General features: G+C 41.2%; 2 protein-coding genes across 2 annotated transcripts in view; both read left to right on the top strand.

The window, feature by feature from the left end:
• The window catches only part of LOC102295283 (protein LYRIC), a 7,199-nt gene extending 2,599 nt beyond the window's left edge, over positions 1-4,600 (top strand). The window contains exons 6-13 of the mRNA XM_005930152.2: positions 12-149; positions 1,221-1,304; positions 1,405-1,473; positions 1,593-1,738; positions 2,224-2,340; positions 2,469-2,567; positions 2,697-2,823; positions 3,579-4,600. Coding sequence (XP_005930214.1) covers positions 12-149; positions 1,221-1,304; positions 1,405-1,473; positions 1,593-1,738; positions 2,224-2,340; positions 2,469-2,567; positions 2,697-2,823; positions 3,579-3,643 — 845 coding nt within the window. The 3' untranslated portion in view covers positions 3,644-4,600. The remainder of the gene's footprint in view (positions 1-11; positions 150-1,220; positions 1,305-1,404; positions 1,474-1,592; positions 1,739-2,223; positions 2,341-2,468; positions 2,568-2,696; positions 2,824-3,578) is intronic.
• A 1,218-nt stretch (positions 4,601-5,818) lies between these two features.
• Positions 5,819-19,503, top strand: LOC102295593 (lysosomal-associated transmembrane protein 4B). Its single transcript, XM_005930153.3, has 7 exons — positions 5,819-6,107; positions 6,952-7,063; positions 10,533-10,606; positions 10,733-10,855; positions 10,955-11,053; positions 14,760-14,855; positions 18,303-19,503. The coding sequence occupies exons 1-7, from the start codon at positions 5,985-5,987 to the stop codon at positions 18,381-18,383; spliced, it is 708 nt and encodes a 235-aa protein (XP_005930215.1). The 5' UTR covers positions 5,819-5,984; the 3' UTR covers positions 18,384-19,503.
• The last annotated feature ends 526 nt before the right edge of the window (positions 19,504-20,029 follow it).

Consider the following 20,029-nt stretch of genomic DNA (forward strand, 5'->3'; position numbering starts at 1 on the left):
CTTGGTATTAGTTAACAGCAACAATGCGGTGGAGGTGTCCTCTGCTGTACCTGATATGCCGGTAAAGATTCCTGCTCAAACTGTTGCTCCCAAGACTGCCTCCTGTACCACCAGCAGGGAACCACCACTGTGGAAGACGGGGATTGATGGTACTTCTAAACTCTTCATTGTTGATCTTGACTTCTGTTAAGCATAGTGCTTTAAAATAATTATTACAATTAACTGGCTCGTTTAAAAAGTCACACATCTACAAAATATCCCTCATGGTGTATTCAGATCAAAAACAAAGCAAAGTTTTCACATGGTGCAGGTGCATACAAAGCAGGTGCAAAGACAAGTGTGAAAACATTTCATCTTTAGCAAACGATCTATAAATCGTTGAGTTTGAGACAGAACAAAGAAAGTGTAGGGCTTAGAGAAAAGGCTGGGAATTTGTAAAACGTCTTGTAAATTCTGAAGATGGTGTTTGAACCTGATTCCAGTCTACTCTTTCTCCTTTTGGCTCCTCCTATATTGGGTTTTCCAAAAAACAATTAATTCTTCATTATTGTCCTGAACACATCTTTAGATTTGTTGTGTTTGGGAGAAAAAGAAACTATAAGTGTAATACAGCTTCATATTAAAAACGGCTTACTGAATATTAACTCACCATCAGTACCAACGGTACCAACTAGTCTGTTAGGGCACATTAGTCCTCATTCATAAAGTGCTTTACAAATCAGAACATTACAGCTACCAGGTGGATTTTTCCCGTTTGAGTGTAACTGGTCAAACAACACAGAGCCACTTACTGCTAAAGAGACAGAGTGAAAGTGGACAATATATCCTTGGTTTCGTAACATAAAACTCATTGTTGCTCCCAGGGAAAGCACAAAAGTGAACCCAGTCCTTATTTTCCCCTGAGTTATCGATTTTGTCACTAGTTAGCCAACATAAGGTAATGTAGGTCTATTAGCAACAACCAACCAACAACATGACATCACGTTCTGTACTAACAGAAGATAGTGCTATACATGTTTTTAAAAATTTACGCACAGACGGCGTTAAATCTGTTTTTGATAGGTTTTTGTCTAAAGTTTGACAGTAAAATTCTCTTGAATTATTATTTTTTATTACTTTAAATATACAGCTGCTTAAAGGCCCCATTCAGACAATTTAGAATCCCCAAGGTCAATGTTTTGAGCAGTGATGACACAACTTCTGTGAAATGTGTCTTTCAGAGGCGTGGACTGTGAGTAAAAGGGGAATGCCAACAACCCAGGTAAATCTGATGTCTTTACCGAGTCTGGGAATTGGTACTGCTGGTAAGTATACACTGCAGCAAAACTGAGTCCTGCCACTAGATGGCACTGTTTGTCTTGCCCAGATTTGGTTGTATTAACGTGGTAATTGTTGTCTCCATAGAGCCCAAGCCTGTGAACGACCTGCCGTGGATCAGTCAGCCCAGACTAGATGATGAGTGGTCTGGACTCAGTAAGTGCCATTTACTGGTTTTCTTTCACCGCACTGTTTAATTTTGATGTTGCTTGATGTCATCTCTGTTGTGGTACTCCTTCACGTTTATGTCTCGTGACACCCTTTTTGTCTCTCAGACGGTGGTTCTGTGGACACCAGTTCTGACTGGAACGCCCCCTCTGAAGCATGGGGCAACTATGAAGAGCCCACCCTCGAGCCTCCTCCAGCACAGGAGCAGCCCCTCCCTGAGCCAGCCAAGGTTAATCTGTTGATCGGAGTGGCAGTAAGTGTGGCCAAGCTCTGGACAAAAATAAGCATTATAGAAGTTTTAAAAATAACAACCCATTAACTAATGAGTCATCAGGGCTTAGACTCAATGAGCTGTCCTCGTTCTTTCTTTTGACTGTGACCCTGCAGCTCAGTGGCTCAACACAGTAGACTGAATAGACAACATAATTTATCATATTATGGCGGCTGTTTGAAACCAGTATGTGGATGTGTACAGATCATATAGACTTCAAAGACCTTTCTCATAGCGGACATTTTTCTACAGTATGACAAACACAGGTGTAATAAATGTTGCAGTGAATAGCAGTTTACTTAAATGTTGATGCGATGACATGTTGTCATGTGCTACTGTGGCTTGCTTCTGCCAACAGACAGTGGAAAAGTAAGGAATTACCAAAGCATTCCCATTTGCTCTAGAATTTCTAATATAGTGTCTGTTCCTGCGTTTTTAAGTCATGTTTTATCCTCATGGGTTCACAGGAGGATGGTGACGATGAGAAGGATAAGGGAGTGACCACTGCTGATGGAGCGGCTAAAACTAAAAAGAAGAAAAAGAAAAAGAAGAAGGCTGCTGAGGAGGGAGGAACAGCTGGTCAGGTAACAGCTTGTGAGCAAATGCACCGCTGAGTGTAGTAACCTTAAAAGGTGTAAAACAAAGAGTGGTGAGATGTTCATTCTCCTGGATATTTTTTGTCTAAATTCCACTTGTTTGTTTGTTGGCTCAGGAGCCGGAGAAGGAAACTGCACCTGCAGCCTCAGTGAAGAAGCAGCCACCTGTTCAGGAGAACGCTGCTGCCGTCCAGCCTGTCAAAGCAGCTGTCGAGGTCAGTGGGCTGACGGGCAAGAGGGAATCAAAGATGATCTTGAAAAACGCGGCTATTCTGTTCTCTGACCCGTAGCCTTGCAGCTGTTTCTTTTTCGCTCTTAACTTGCTGTTTTCCCTTTCCTAACAGGTGAGAGCAGAGCGTCCAGTGAAAGACAACATATCCCAGAAATCCCCTGTCACACAAGTGCCACTGAAGCCAAATGAAGGAGAACCAACTGCCAAGCAGAACAACCTTCCTGCTCCGACACAACAAAGTAAGCGCTAAACACTGTCAGATGTGACACCAGAACCTTGTGCATGCTGGTACTGAGGCATTTGGTGCAGCTAAATATGACTTTCCCAGTTGTCTAGTTGTTAACTCTGATTTACTTGTATTGGAGTATCAGATGCACATAAGCTGCATATTTTGAAGCATTTACAATTTCAGGTTCTGAGCAGTTTGGCAGCGTGCTATTAATGTAAAGCAAATTAATATAAAGCAAACTGAATCTCCTTCACTAACAAATCTGTATCCAAATCCAGATGTGGGTCTTAAAGCTTTTCTCCTTTACTTTTGTCTAAACCTTTTTTTTTATGTTACTTTTTATACAAACAAAAAACAAGTAGATCCGTTGCTGAAGTTGGGACAACTATTGTCCAGTGTCTCCAGTAATTATAACATTGAAAAATGAGTACAATCACATTTTCTATAAACTTGTTACTCAAGTATCACGTTCATGTGACAATGCTGAAGTGTGTGTTTCAAGGTTAAGCTTGTTAATAATCTTAGGAAAATTAATCTGCAACAACTTGGATCATTTGCTCTTGATACTGTATGCTTTGATCAAGCTCTTTAAATCTGTGCTCAGCTCATTTCTATTACCCACGCCATCTTTTTCTGGGAATGATGGGTTAAAATTTTGTCAGTGGAAGTCAAACTCTTTTTCTCACCAGTGAATCAAACAGATGTGGGGTTATGTTCATTGAAAGAGATGTTTAAAGGTGTTCCTACCTTTGTGTGTTTCCACAGAAAAACCTGAGGAGAGCCAAGCGCCCAAACCAGCAAAGAAGAAGAAGGCGAGGAGAGAGACATGAGACGGAGTCCACTCTGCAGGCCTCTGTATGCAAGAGACTTGATACTCTGTTTATGCAACACCTTTGGTGGCAGGAACTCTGAACAAAGATCTTCTCGATGGACTCTACCTTGAAAACGTGTGGAAACCGAAACAACTTTTATACACATCCACGTGTCAGCAGGCGCATCGTTGAAAACTGAAACTAGATGCAGTGCAATCTAATGTAATGCGGTGTTGATGATTTTTAAGTATGCATTTGATACTGATTGTGTCTTCTAATTCCACTGAATCCAATAACTGAAGGAGCTGTATTGTAGTAATTAGACGTGTAGAAATTACTGATCATGTTTAGAAGTGTGTTATCGTGGTGGCTATCGAACGCAGAATTACTGTGTAGAGAATGCAAACGGTTGCATCAGGTTACACGACACTAGGCCTTCGCTTTGCTGTCCTTTTTTTTTCTTTTTTCTTTTTTTTTCTTTTCTTAAATTGCTCTGATGTTTTAAGCTGTGGCACCGGTGAAAAGAGCAGGAAGATCAAATGTTTGTGTCAGCGGTTTGGGCTCGACGGCACGTAAACATTTGTGACATGAAATGAGCTGTGAGCGTTGTGAGACCATGGAAAAGGGACTCATGAGCCGCACTGTATTTTTATTTTACTTTTTTTTTTTTCCATGTGATTTTGAACACTTCATGGACACACTCTCCATCTGGTCTGTCCCCTGCCTGTTGTTGTACTGCAGTGTGTCGAGACAACAGTTTCCTTGCCGTGTTTACTGTCTGTGACTGCTCTTAGGAGCGCAGCCGCATGGGAGCCTCTGATCGTACACGTGTCATGGCAGTGTCATCAACCTCCTCATGATTTTCCACCAGTGAGTGATTCCGAAGTCTTCAGAACCTTTTGTAAAACCTGTTTGTAACAAAAGAAAAGCTTAAGCCATATGTAAAAAGACTAAATAAAGGCCAGTTTTTCTACATTTGGGCTTCTTCATAGCACAGTGTGGATTGTCCCATCACTCTGAGAAACCAGTGTTACTGCTGTTGAGCTGCCAGGTTGATGCCTCAGGCCTGCAAGCTCGATGCCTCAGGCCTGCAAGCTCACCTTTAGAAGATTCACTTTATGTGGAAGTGGGGAAAATAAAAGTGGACTTGCAAGGATCAAAAGTAGCCAGGTTTCTCCTTAATAATGGATTGCATTTATAGAGTGCTTTTCGGGACCCTCAAAGCGCTTTACAATTCTACTATTCATTCACTCTCACATTCACACTGGTGGAGGGGCAGACTGACAGAAACGAGGCTGCCATATCGCGCCATCGGCCCCTCTGGCCATCACCAGTAGGCGGTAGGTGAAGTGTCTTGCCCAAGGACACAACGACCGAGATTGTCCGAGCCGGGGCTCGAACCGGCAACCTTCCGATTACGAGACGAACTGCCAACTCTTGAGCCACGATCGCCCTTGCATAAGGCAGTGATGCTTTTTAAAGACGCGACCAGTAACTTCCAGATTAAAGTACTTATTTTAATCCCCGGCTGTATAACTTTCTGGAAATGACGGGTTACATCATCGGATTTGATCCGATCTAATCTGTCACACGCTCCAGTGTTTATCATCCTCAGGACGAGTAAATGCATCCTTCTGCAGCGGATCGGCAAAGCTGATCAGACTATAACCGGAAGCATCGGGATCTTTTTCTTTTCAAAATAGTAGCATGCTCAAGTTGTCATTCGGGTAGTGTGCAGAAAAGAGGAGGGAAAAAGTTTTATACGACTGATTTCACAAGCACACATTAGCCTGCCATTTGATGACTTTGACAAATTGAATTTGGTCAGCTTGATTTGATTACTCATCAAACTAATCTTATTTTACCAATCTGGAACTATTTGCTCCGTATGTCATCGCTATCATTACAAAATGTACATCAAATCACATCCATGTTAAAATATGTGACACACATATTGGGCGGGACAGAGTTTGTCTTCCTTTAAAATAATGTAAATGTCTCACACTGGCTTAACGCAGTGAAGAACAATGAATTGAAATTACTGAATCGATAGATTAAGGAAAATAAATGGTGATACATTTGCTAAATACATCAGTATTTGCTATATTGATGTAATAAAGCAATAAATATTCACCTTAAAGAGGACAGTGAGACCGCTGGTGTTTAATTTTGAAAAAAACGGAAGTCGTGATTTTAACCGTGACGCGGGCTTGTCGCCTTCTGGTCCGCTAAGCTGCTCACCGTGATAAGTACCGGACGGGTCAGGGGCAGTCAGAGCCTGTTCGTCAACTCTTGCTCGGTGAAGACGTCGATAGGACAGCGGGGAATCTTCCTTCACATACACCGACACCGTTTGTAAATGCCTGCAGACACACAAAAGATGATGATGACGGCCTCTCCGTGGGACCGCTGGTACTCCACGCGCTGCTGCCTGTGTTGCCATGTCCGCACGGGAACCATCATCCTGGGGGTCTGGTACATGGTGAGCATCGCCTAACTCTGTCACTCACTGCATGCGTGTAGACTTCAAGAAACAGCAGAGCCAGAGACAACATGATATGAGCACAGGATTTAAGAGTATATAATCTGTCATTTAAAATCATTTCACGTCAGACTTGAGCTGTACTTGCCTTTTTGATATTTATATAGCTGGAATCAAAATATAAAGATGACATTGTTTTAAATTACTTTATCCAAACTTTTATTTGTAAATACAGGATTATTGATAACACTTAATTTAAGAAATTACTTATGGTATAGACACTTTAATCAAGTATTTTAAAATTGATGAATGAAACAGTTCTGTCTTTTCTGTGTTGTGGCACTAAGCTCTTTTGGAGCATGTCTGTGAATTAATGCTGGTGTAGTTGAGTATATCAGACTGACTAAACCAAACACCACATGTGGAAAAAGCTTCTCTCTGCTCCCTATGAATAAATGAGCAGTGGGCCTCTTCAGGTAGCAGGGTTTTGTGTCAGGCTGCCAATTGACTGTGGAGAATTTTCCATTACACTCACCTGATCAATGGGGATGTATGAGTCACCTGAATAATGAGAGGTGCTGGCCAGAGCAAAACAAAGACTTCTACTGTAGGTACTTCATTTAACATAGCTGCACTGTCTCCACGCCAAGACTTAAGAATTTAAGGATGGTTACTGGCTGCAGTCTGTGATGATACAAAGTTAGGTAATGTAAAGAGCACTAACAGACACTGCTCTGCAGATTATTAATTATGTGTGGAATGTCAGGTGAAGAGGTTTACATTTCTGGTGCGCCATCTGTGCATACTGTTGCCTTCATCTGTCCATATGTTCTCTGTCCCTAAGCTCATCAATGCTGTGGTGTTACTCATCCTGCTCACTGCCCTCAACGATCCTGAGCAGTACCACTTGACCAGTGCAGAGTTGGCTAATGACCTGGATGTCATGGATGATGCCAGTAAGTAGTGTTTTGCAGTAAATGTATCATAAGTTGTCTCTAAGAGTTATGAAGTAGATTATTGTTAGGAGTTTTTACATCCATGTATCTTTTTGTATACGAGGGTTAAATCTTGATGGAGATTTGCTAGAAAACCCAGTGGGCTCTGTGGTGTTTTTCTTAAACTCTTGCGTGTAGGTAGATCCGTCATGTAACTAATGGAATAATTTACTGTGTTATTATAAGGACCTCAGACATTGTCTAAAGTGACAGTCTTCATTTCTGTATAAGTAAAAACACCCAAAGCCACAGCCTCCCAAAAACCCAATGTCCATCTGTGCAGAGCATTTGAAAAGCCTTCTTAACACACCAGGTGCGTGCTGGAACAGTCTGACCAGGGGTGACTCACAGCACATGGTGCTGGTAGTCTCTGATTGGGAACGACTATTGTCCCAGTTCCAGAGGATGAGCGTTGTCCTGTGACCCATTAGTACATGCTGGACCAGCCGGTGCCACTGCAGTTTTGCAATCACATGCATAGAATGTTCAGATCTGAGGTTTATAAGTATCAGTTCACTCAGTAACTTACAGTGGGGCAAAAAAGTATTTAGTCAGCCACCGATTGTGCAAGTTCCCCCACCTAAAATGATGACAGAGGTCAGTAATTTGCACCAGAGGTACACTTCAACTGTGAGAGACAGAATGTGAAAAAAAAATCCATGAATCCACATGGTAGGATTTGTAAAGAATTTATTCGTAAATCAGGGTGGAAAATAAGTATTTGGTCAATAACAAAAATACAACTCAATACTTTGTAACATAACCTTTGTTGGCAATAACAGAGGTCAAACGTTTACTATAGGTCTTTACCAGGTTTGCACACACAGTAGCTGGTATTTTGGCCCATTCCTCCATGCAGATCTTCTCGAGAGCAGTGATGTTTTGGGGCTGTCGCCGAGCAACACGGACTTTCAACTCCCGCCACAGATTTTCTATGGGGTTGAGGTCTGGAGACTGGCTAGGCCACTCCAGGACTTTCAAATGCTTCTTACGGAGCCACTCCTTTGTTGCCCGGGCGGTGTGTTTTGGATCATTGTCATGTTGGAAGACCCAGCCTCGTTTCATCTTCAAAGTTCTCACTGATGGAAGGAGGTTTTGGCTCAAAATCTCACGATACATGGCCCCATTCATTCTGTCCTTAACACGGATCAGTCGTCCTGTCCCCTTGGCAGAAAAACAGCCCCATAGCATGATGTTTCCACCCCCATGCTTCACAGTAGGTATGGTGTTCTTGGGATGCAACTCAGTATTCTTCTTCCTCCAAACACGACGAGTTGAGTTTATACCAAAAAGTTCTACTTTGGTTTCATCTGACCACATGACATTCTCCCAATCCTCTGCTGTATCATCCATGTGCTCTCTGGCAAACTTCAGACGGGCCTGGACATGCACTGGCTTCAGCAGCGGAACACGTCTGGCACTGCGGGATTTGATTCCCTGCCGTTGTAGTGTGTTACTGATGGTGACCTTTGTTACTTTGGTCCCAGCTCTCTGCAGGTCATTCACCAGGTCCCCCCGTGTGGTTCTGGGATCTTTGCTCACCGTTCTCATGATCATTTTGACCCCACGGGATGAGATCTTGCGTGGAGCCCCAGATCGAGGGAGATTATCAGTGGTCTTGTATGTCTTCCATTTTCTGATGATTGCTCCCACAGTTGATTTTTTCACACCAAGCTGCTTGCCTATTGTAGATTCACTCTTCCCAGTCTGGTGCAGGTCTACAATACTTTTCCTGGTGTCCTTCGAAAGCTCTTTGGTCTTGGCCATGGCGGAGTTTGGAGTCTGACTGTTTGAGGCTGTGGACAGGTGTCTTTTATACAGATGATGAGTTCAAACAGGTGCCATTCATACAGGTAACGAGTGGGGGACAGAAAAGCTTCTTACAGAAGACGTTACAGGTCTGTGAGAGCCAGAGATTTTCCTTGTTTGAGGTGACCAAATACTTATTTTCCACCCTGATTTACGAATAAATTCTTTACAAATCCTACCATGTGAATTCATGGATTTTTTTTTCACATTCTGTCTCTCACAGTTGAAGTGTACCTCTGGTGCAAATTACTGACCTCTGTCATCATTTTAAGTGGGGGAACTTGCACAATCGGTGGCTGGCTAAATACTTTTTTGCCCCACTGTATCTATCTTTTGTTTTAATCTATTCTTAGTAAAATAATTCTCCCCTGAGAAAAACAACATCATTATCCTTAGGGCTTTGACTCTAGATGAGAAGAAAGCTACTGGTTCCATTTGTTTTTTTTCAGCATGTAACTGGAGTTGAAGGGGAATTACCGTAGCTCATTAGCTTATTATAAACACACTGAAGCTAACAACTAGCTTGTCACATTTTAATGTTTTTTAGGCCAAATTAAACACGAGGTATATGATATAAATATTGAGCTTTGGTGTTAGATTTTAAGCTCAAATTTTCTGGTTAGCTATAATCTACCAAACAGAATCAATGCTTGGGTATATTTATAAATGTTGGGGGAAGAAAGACAAGCTAGTCTTTCTGCTAGCTAACCTTCGTTTAGCCACATTTTTATGTTTTGTGGTGGCACTTAAAGACAAGATATAACATGCTAATGGATGATCTTTATACTTGTTGCTATATCGATTTGGGGCACAGTTTCCTGGCTTCCAGTCTTTACACAACAAAATATTATTATATTCTGAAATTATGTGTAAAATGTATAATAGCTTAAGCATTCACCACCAAATAGCAAGAAGGGAAGGTTAGCAACAAGCCTGTGAACATAATGGAGAATTCAGCTGTTGCCAGATATTTTACTCATTAGCTGGTAAAATAAAACAAAAAGGGATGAACATCACCAGGCGGCAAAATTGTTTCTGCTGCCCCAGATGGCATAAAATCAAAAAGCTTTTTATGCTGGTATTTTGCCATTTACCTGAATTAGATTCTGGGAATAAAGTGTCACACTCCTGAGTCGTCTTTTTTCTTTTTTTAAACCACAAATCTGATCCATCCTGTGACTCAGAGCTGTGAAACACTGATTGTCAGGTCATTATTAAAAGAATATGGAAAATAATGGGTCAGGCAGGAAAAAAAAAGTGGCGTTTCATTGAAGTGACTATTATTTCCCCGTAGTGCCACTTTTATTTTAAGGTTGCTCGGCCCTGCGCTTATGTAACAGAATGATTAGTTCTGTTCTGTTGAGTTGATTTCAGGTCAGGCTGACACGATGTGTATCCCAGAGCAGAGGTTAAATCCTTTTCTAGTTGACAGATGCATCATGCCATTGTTTTCTTCTGCTCTCCATTTGTGGTCCCTTGATGACACCATGTTCTAAACATTTTCATAAATGTAATTCAGGATTGATTGCGCCACAGCCAATGTGACTACAGCCTGAATTAAATAGAAAGCAAAGATCTGTACAGCTTTTTTGAATTTCTATCTTTTCTCCTGTTGCTTCAGACATGTGCATCGCCTCAGCGATCTCTCTGCTGATGATTCTTATCTGTGGGATGGCAACATATGGTGCCTACAAGGTAAAAAAACATTTATTTTACTCTCATAATTGTATTTCACGTGTTGCTGTTTCCCTGTTGATTCTCTGCTCTTTGATAAATAAGCCATTGTGTCCCAAATATCTAACGTTAAGGTCTTTATTTCAGTTACGTCCTGCCTGGATCATCCCTTTTTTCTGCTACCAAATATTTGACTTTGCCCTTAACACCTTGGTGGCTGTTAGCATCGTAGTTTACCCAAACACCATTCAGGATTACCTGCAGCAACTGGTGAGAGACATCTGATATATGTATATATTTATTTTACTTATCATTTATAATTTGACATGAAATGAAAACATCACTGCTGTCTTTCTGATTCCTCCTCAGCCTGAGAACTTTCCCTACAAAGAGGAAGTTGCTGCTCTCAGTAACGTGTGCTTGGTCGTCATCGTGCTGCTCTTCATCGGCTGTATTCTCGGCTTTAAGGTAAAGTTTTCTGCGCCCAGTTTACATATTTGTCTCATTAGCAGCACCTAGAAATGTTTCCTGGTCTGCTGACAATATTATGCAACCTTGTTACACAGGCTGTTGCCTTTTTACGTAACCCTCTGTTCACATGTGGCTCTGTGATGTGACTGAAGTGAGGTGGAAATTGATTAGCTTTCACTGGTTCTAGGTAAAGTAGAGCCCAAGAATGAATCTTGAAAGCGTGCTGTGGATAAAACCTCGCTCCAAAAAAGCCGAGATGCTGTGTAAAAACTCAGAATGCAATGATTTGCAAACCTTCAAAACAACATGTCAAATGTTGACACTTTAGACATTTTGTATTGTTTTCACTGTGCTCGTTTTCAGTGTCTGGACACCTTTTTGTTTTACACCACTCTGTAAGTGCTTCCCACTCCTCCTTGTTGTGGGATTTGAGATGCTCAACAGTTTGAAGCCTCCTTTGTTGTATTTTGTGTCAAATGTTTTCAGTGAGTAATGTGTCTGGACTCTCAGTAGGCCAATATGGCCCCTAACTCTGGACTCTTATTGTTCCAAACTGTGTTTGTCATCCAGTATTAATGATGCCCTCACATAATATGTGCACCAATGGACCTCCATTTGATTGCATATGCTAGCTTTTGAACTTTATTATAATAAGCTAGCTGTTCTCTTCATTCTGACGGAGGATTTAGACATTTCGAAAGCTCCAAAAAGAATTTTAGCTTCTGGTTCATCAGACCACAGTCTCAGTCCAGCCTGACTGAGATCGGGCCCAAAACTGGGATCCCGTTAGGACTCAGGCACTGATGGCAAAAAACTGTAATCAGGCAGATTTTCCAGATTCTCTTTTAGGGATATATTGCTCATGCAGTCCTGCCCCTGTCTCAAATGTTTAGAAAAATGTTGCTGGTTCATTTTATACATGATCCCAACAGTTGTTGGAAATAGGACTGTATTTTTCGCAGCAGACATATTTGATTTATCACAGCAGGAAAAGCAGAGAGCACAATACCAGAACCCCAAAGCAGCTACACTGAATTCAGACACCATTTCTTTTATTATTTATATGTCAAAGTGAGAAGGAAGAAGTGTAGTACTATACTTGTAATATAAGGTTTACTCTCAGCTTTCCTTCTGAAAGATTTAAAGTCAGAGTCGGGTGTAGGAGTGTACACATGTGTAGTCTCAAAATTATATTACAGTGTTTCTAGGAAATTTGTGATGATGGTATTTATGACAACACAGAAGAAAGGCTGAACAATGTGGTGACTGCAGTGAAAAAAACACAAGGAGACATGTTTAATGTTTCTTTTCCAATGAGCTTTGGTTATTTATGCAATGTAAAGTATGAATTATTCCCACGAGGTGCCAGCAGCTACAGTGGTGACACAGCATAACTCATATATACAGTGCTGTGAAAAAATATTTGTCCCCTTACTGATTTCTTAGTTTTTTGCATATTTGTCACATTCAAGCAAATTTGAATGTTAGATGAAGATAACCTGAGTAAACACAAAATGCAGTTTTTCATTCATGATTTCATTTATTAAGGGGAAAGACCTATCCAACCCGACCTGGTGCTGCGTGAAAAAGTAATTCTCCCCCTGTTAAATCAGTTTTTTGGAAAGGAGTTCACTTTCACTAGCTGCACCCAGGCCTGATTACTGCCATAGCCGATAAATCAAGAAATTGGGCCGTTTTAAACCTGTAGCGGTGAAACAAGTTTGTTTTTTCAACCAGGAGCAGGAAGAGTTTTCTTGCATGTTTTGCAGAGTTTGGTGAAGGTTGTTGAAGTAGCTCACTTTTTACTAAATCATCATTGGCTGACATACGGCTCTCGCTCCAGAAGGTTCTGGGCTTGTCGTGTTGTTGTGCCTAAACGTAAACTCTTTTCTTTGCAATCTCATTGACGCTGCAATATTTTTTTTATCATGTAAAACTGTATACCGATATAATCGACCAGCCCTAGGGACGAGTTACTTCCTCTTTTTTTATAAATTTTTTTCAGCCACACTATTAAAGTGGCTCTTTGAGGGTCAGTGTGTTCTGATACTCAATTACTGAACACTGTTTAGTAAAATTAAGCAAACATTTATGGTTCCAAGGCAACCAATCACTTCCTTGCATCATCTAAGTTGGCCTGTGCCATGCACACTAAGTGTGTTTGCAGTAGCAAACTCCTTATTTATCCAAGTGTGTCCCTGGGAGCTCTAGAATAAACCTCTTAATGGTCACTTGGGCAGTGTGGCAGTTGGAAATGTGCACAAAACAAGCAGGCACTTGGCCACTTACAAAGTGTGGGCGCACCCGTTAAATCCTGTGGAGTTGAGCTGTTAATGAACTTCGGACGGAATCAGGTCAGGCCATTGTCCAAAGCTGACATTTCTCACTTTAAGCACATAGGAGGGGCAAGCTAGCTCACCTTAGGTGAGCGTGCTGCCTGGGTAGAGCTTGCACGAGGTGTCACACAAGATGCTCATATGCTCACTGTGAGTTCACTGCACATTCACCAGCCTTATTCTTACATGGGTGCAGTTGGACATCGCACAGGCTTTGTACTCGAGAGCAGGTTAAAGATAGTTTAATTTGTGGTCCAGATGCAGTTGACGTTTGTGCTCTGACATAAACCTGTGTAAGGTAAAGGGCGCTTTAGCGTCAGTGCAATATTTAGCCTCTTAAAAAAAGTTGCAAAGTACTTTAAAAAGCCATGAAGACATAAGAAAAATCCTAAAAAATAACTTGTTTTTATTATGTATCTAAAGCCAGTAATTCTGTCAGATAGTTGCTGTGATTCTGCTTAAAACCAAAACATTTGTAGTCTTTAACAACAAAAGGTTAACCCTGAGATAAACTGAGATAAAATAAACGGTAACGGTTAATAGAAGCTCATATGTTTCATACTATAGTCGATCAGGGCCTTTTTAGATTGCAAACCCCATGTAATTACCCCAAATCCATCTTTTTAATCAGCACCACTGTCTGAATAATTTCTGATTCAAATAATTGGATTTGCACAATCAGCATCATTATCACACTGTCAGCATGGTTTTGCAGTGGACCATGAAGTAAATTAAGCGATTGCTGCACCTTCCTGTGGAGGTTGTTTGAATAACAGAGCTGTCAGAGCATTAGGGCTGATACTTAATTGGTTCTTATGGTAAGAATGTTTGAGAGCTCAGCCTGGCTTTGGTTCCTGCTAGCGGATGGATGTAGCAGATGGTGTTGTGTTTGGCCGAGGCATTTCAGTAGCAAGCCGCCTGCTGAGAGCCAGATGATTTCTGGATGACAGAGAACAACAGGAACTTGCTACTATAAAGAGACGTCTAACCCTCAGACAGATTCTGTAAACACAATCTGAATCTAAAGAAGAGCGAGAGTTTATTTAGAATAACAACAATTTTACTCCAGCCTTACATTCTGGTGACAGTGATGCCATCTGTGTCAGTAGGTGTGCAGAAAACTTACTCTTACACCGCAGCTTCTCTGGGGACAAGATGACCCAGTTATATCTGGAACACCTTGGAAAATTCATTTGCATAGTAACGAGGAGAAGCTGCTTGACTTAAAGCTTTAATACAAGCATCCACTGAGCCGTGCTACCAACGGGGCTGATAATAATTTGTCTATGATTTGTTATTTACCATAACTGTGTTACGTAGTCCATGTGTCTAACATGTGTTTTTGTTTTCTTTCTTCCCATTCTCAGGCATACCTGATAGCATGCGTGTGGAACTGCTACAGATATGTGAGCGGACGGGGCAGTTCTGAAATCCTGCTGTACGTCACGACCAATGACACCACCGTAAGTACTGAGAACAACGCTGACTTCTTTGTTTAAATGATAAGACTGGTGATGTCATGATATCATGTACGTTCAGGACTTTGGTAGCATTTAGCATCAAGCCCACTTTTTCCAGTTGTACTTGTAACAGTTTGCTACAAATACAGTGGTCTGTTTGGCATTTGTTTGGGACTATTTTCAACAGGAAATTAATATATATTTGGCACTCCAAACATTTTCACAGCAACAGCAGCACACTTTCTGTGGGACTGAGCCAGAGTAAATGATTGTGTGTGCTAATTAAGGTCATAAAACACAACGTTATGTGTTTTTCTCAATGGGTTTTAGCCAACACTGAACTTCTACAGCACAGAAGAATGAAATAAATCAGGCTAGCAGAAGAAGAAAAAAGTATTTTTTTAGCAGCACTTTATTTTGCTGTCAGACCACCTGTGCAAATGTTTCCAGTGAGCTGCTACAAACGCCTGTGTGCAGAGCTCGCCAGACATGTGAGGGTTCTCGCTTCAACACTAATAATGCACTCATTCCTCACGTGCAGTGTACAGCTGTCCAAATACTTGTAATTTACAAGTCAGCAGTTATTAATGTATGACAAATAAGAATAAACTTATACAAATATAAGTATAATATATTATACTCAAAGTCCATTAAACCCTCTTTCATGTCTAAAGCATCATTTAGGGAACTAACATTAAACAGTTTCTGATCTTTGCTGTTTTTCTGCATTTTCCAAGAAGTAGAAAAGCAGCTTCTGTGCAATCCAGACTGCAGGTCACGTTTGGATCGTCTGCGTAGGTTTCCTCTGCTCAGGCCAGTCTGGCAGCCATAAAGTCACTATGTTGATGGGAGAAAGAACATTTAAAGCTGTGCTGTAGTAGCGCGTAGTTTTACAGAAGCTGCAGTTGCATGGATGAATGGACAGACTTGGAAAGAGAGACGAGGATCCATGCTGGTGAAGTCATTAGATGGGTACAGTAAGCTCTTTTTAGGGCCTCATGTTGGTGTCTTATTGACCGGACCTGGCTCTCAGTTCACTGTTACCCCACTGCCCACACAGCTAACTGCTTGACTCTGACAGAGGGGAGAAGACTAACGGAGCTATAGAAACACTAATGACTGTTTTGACTATTACAAAACGTGGTTTTCGGTCTGAACACATAAGGAGCTGCCAGTAACTGGCCCCATCAGGACTGATATTTGACCTTGCAATATATTGGGTTTCACAAGTATTTTGACAAAACCTGTGCCCCCAGTCTGCAACTTAAGACCCCTCAGGGCGTAACACTGCACACAATTTAAAACAGCACTTGATGGTCTACGCGCTGTAGTTCCACTCGCTCCTGATGTGTAAAACACGTGGGCTGTAAAGAGAGACCCAGGAGGCAACTTTCCAGCTGACTGACATCATCAGTGAGGAGTGCCAGAATATCAGCAGCCATTTATTTCCTAACATCAGCCTCACGTCTGCAGGGATGCTTTTTCAATTAGAGCTAGCCATATTTAATGGAAGCTCCCCCACATACCACAGCCGGGTTTGTGGCTTTTGGTTAGCAGCTTGCATGGTGTTACATCAATTATATGATGGTTAGGTCAAAGGTCCACTAATGCATTGCATGTGAACTGTATTCTTGGGCATAAAGAAAAGTAATTGACACCTACACACAGGTGCTTTATTGGAACAATAAATAAATGCATCATAGAAGAAAGCATGCTTAATTTCTCTTCATGGAGTTGGTGTGGGTGTTGACTCTTGCTTGGCCCCACTCCCCACAGATCACGGTGTCGTTCAGGCATGGCACACAGACTGGGGATTTATTAGCTAGAATGGAATAGCAACTGTTAGATTTGATCCACTGTGTATCCATAGATGCTTTCCAATACACACACAATGCAGCAGAAGATTTATTATACCCCAATATTGCCATAGTGATTCCTGTGCTGCTTGCTTCCGGTTGTAATCCTGACTCCTGTGTTTCCCTCTCTGTCAGTTTGCTTCCTATTTTATTATTTTGGGCTTAGCATCCTTATATTCCTTTCTCTTTATTTTAGCACCCTCCCTTTCTGCAGCTCACAATTGTCTCAGTTGAATCCACCTGTACCTTCTTTCTCCTTTACCTTAAATTATATATGGTGTGTTTTGTTTCCATTGAATTACTTTGTTTTCGCCGACTGTTGTGCTGGCTCTCCTGCACTCGGTCAATTCTTTTTTATTTATAATCTAATGCACCAGATGTGACCAGATGCAATGCACTGTTCTTTTTCTGGACAACAGATGATGTCACATGTGTCACAGCAGGGCACAGACAGATGATTGAAGTTGTGTAGTAACCTTAAAGTTCATGATATGCATACCACATGCTACAGTTTGCACTTTAAAAGGATTTCAGTATGTGCTGAAACTCTTTAAAATGATCTAATATATGCACGTACAGGCCTAAAGGAAGTTATTGATTACTTAATATCCCACATATTTATTTCAACATCATTAAAGTTTGTTGTCACAAAGGCAAGACTGTACCCTCGTTGACTCATTGTTAAATATTTAATAACACACGCAGGTCAAACACAGCGTTGTTGAGGAAGCCCACATTTCTGTTGTGAGAATGAGTGCTGGAATGCTGAAAGAAATCTTTCAGATCCAGGAAAACATTATACAGCCTTAAAATGCATCAGTTTTTTTTTAAGTTCCTTCATGGTGGGACCTCAATTCTGGCTCTATCATATCACATAACGGGACACGGCATTGAGCGGAGACATCAGTCCAGCTAAGACTGTGCCTTCTGTGATGCATATAGACAACCATTAGCCAGATTTAGTTTGGAACTCCCCACTTACCCTACTTTTACTTTTGGTGTAGGGGATGAATAATAAAAGATGAACAAGTAGATCTGTCCTCTCTAGTTTTCTGTATACAGCTCTAAACTAAATCTGGCTGCTGACAGATGCTTTACGGAAGCTTGATGGCTACTACATGTTAGCACTGCTGTTGTAAGCATGGTAGTATATAGGTCAAAGCCGCACTGTGCTGAAGTACAGCCTGCTGCTTGCATGCCTTTTTTTCTTGTGTATGACATTTAGTTTAATATTTTGTCTAAGAAGGCTTCCAATCAACCGCTCCAACTGCTTATGTAATGTGCAGTGCAAATAAGACTGGTCATCTTGCCATACTTGCATTTTACATGTTATGTAATCATATTTAACTGCAGCCCTGCAGTTTAGCCTATTTTATTGGGGAATCAGACTGATTTCTGTGCAAGCTGTTCTCTCTGGGCTTACAAATATTTCACTTAATCCAAAATAAATTTTTAATATTTCATTTTTTTCTGTTTCAAGTTACATCAAAAGTGATGTAATATTATGCAACTTTACCAAAAACATGTTCATATTGATCAGACTGATTTTCATGGTATTTATTCTGAGTCATGTCCTCATTTCTTTGTCTTCCAGGTGCTGTTACCTCCTTATGATGACAGTGTCAGTGTCCCTCCCAAGCAGGCTCCTCCACCTTACACCACTGTTACAGCATGAAAACATTCCCGGGATCCTGCCGACTGCTGTTGATAAAAGCACAGCAGAATTGATGCACCACACTGCCTCTCCACTGTACAGTATATTTCTGGATATATTGTAGCTACACACACATTACCGTTCTCTTAATGCATTCACACGCATATGTACAAAAACACCTTGGACAGATATACAGACGCACACCACCGTGACCTCTCATCCCTTCCTGTTATTTACTTATTCTTATGTATTTCTCTCCTGTAGCTCTCTGTGTATCTCTGTGTCTTAGTATTCATCCAGAAACGATGTGCACTTTTATGCATTTGAAGCGAAACAAGACAAAAGCACTAGAAAGTTCGATAGATGATATATATTTTTATTAATTCTATTTATGCTCTCTGTGTCTGTAATCGTATTCTGTGGGTCCTACCTTTTCACAAACATATTTAACTTGTGCAGAAATGCAAAAAACCCAACGTATGGCTCACATTAACGAGTGAGGAGCCGTTGCGTGTTTCCTGTTTGTCTCGTCTGAGCTCGTGATCAGGGTTGGATTGCCTTCATTCATAGCTTTCTCTCTCATGGGGTGCACTTCATGGAGCCACGTGTGAAGTGTCACCTTGACGGGAAGTTTCCCAAAGAAATGCACCTGCCTGTGTTCTGACATGATCAAGGAGCAACCTAGTGTATATCAAACATATCAGCGTATTCTACCACAGACATAATCACGGTCTCGTGTTCTAGAAATCAGGAGTGTTGATTTGCGTTGACTGATATTCATAACTTTCTAATGTAATTGTGTCTTTCTACTGATTGATGACAAATGTCTTGGATTGCTGTTTATCTAGAAGCACTGATCTGGAATCAGCTTGCTCTTTGAAGTCACTATAAGTTGGTTGCTGGACAGAGGACTCGGAGCCCAATAAATATGGACTGTGGTTGTGTTTTTTCAGTTAAGCCTAATGGGAGCTTTCTTGTCTGTGTAAACATTACACAAGTCTGTTCCACCAGATGGAGTTACTGGCAAACCACTCGTCCCTGGACACAAAATGTCCTGCAAGGACTCAAATGTCAAACCTTCTGTATGGAAAACAAAGATGTGACATATATTTATCTATTAAAATCCAATTTCACTGATAGATGTTGTGTGTTTTATTTTGTCAAACATGTATATGAACTTGAGCAGACATGTTTCAAGGGTCAAATGGAGCTCAGTGTGTGTGTGTGTGTGTGTGTGTGTGTGTGTGTGTGTGTGTGTGTGTGTGTGTGTGTGTGTGTTTGCAGGAATTGTTTAAATTAATCTGGTTAGGGTTTTTTTTTCTGGTATTAAGAGTTAAGCTCTAGCTTAAATGGAAGATGTGATGTCGAAAAATATATTTGGTCACTGAAGTGAGCAGTGACTGTGTATAGTCTAAAGAGCTTGGAAAGAAAAGCGTCTGGAGTTCTTTAAGTTTCCTTGAAGACGTTTCACCTCTCATCTGAGAAGCTTCTTCAGTTCTAAGCGCAATTGGTGGAGAGTCCCAGATTTTAAGCCCTATGGGAGTGTCCCCAAGAGGGTCATGTGATTTATTGAGGTCAAATGGACCTCAATATATCACATGATAGGGTGGGGATAGGTTTCACAATGGGTTCACCTGAAACCTTGGCTGGTTGTGACCCACACCCGT

The sequence above is a fragment of the Haplochromis burtoni genome, unplaced genomic scaffold, assembly GCF_018398535.1.
Source record: "Haplochromis burtoni strain Fernald_Lab_line unplaced genomic scaffold, NCSU_Asbu1 Contig_130, whole genome shotgun sequence".
NCBI classification, from domain to species: domain Eukaryota; kingdom Metazoa; phylum Chordata; class Actinopteri; order Cichliformes; family Cichlidae; genus Haplochromis; species Haplochromis burtoni.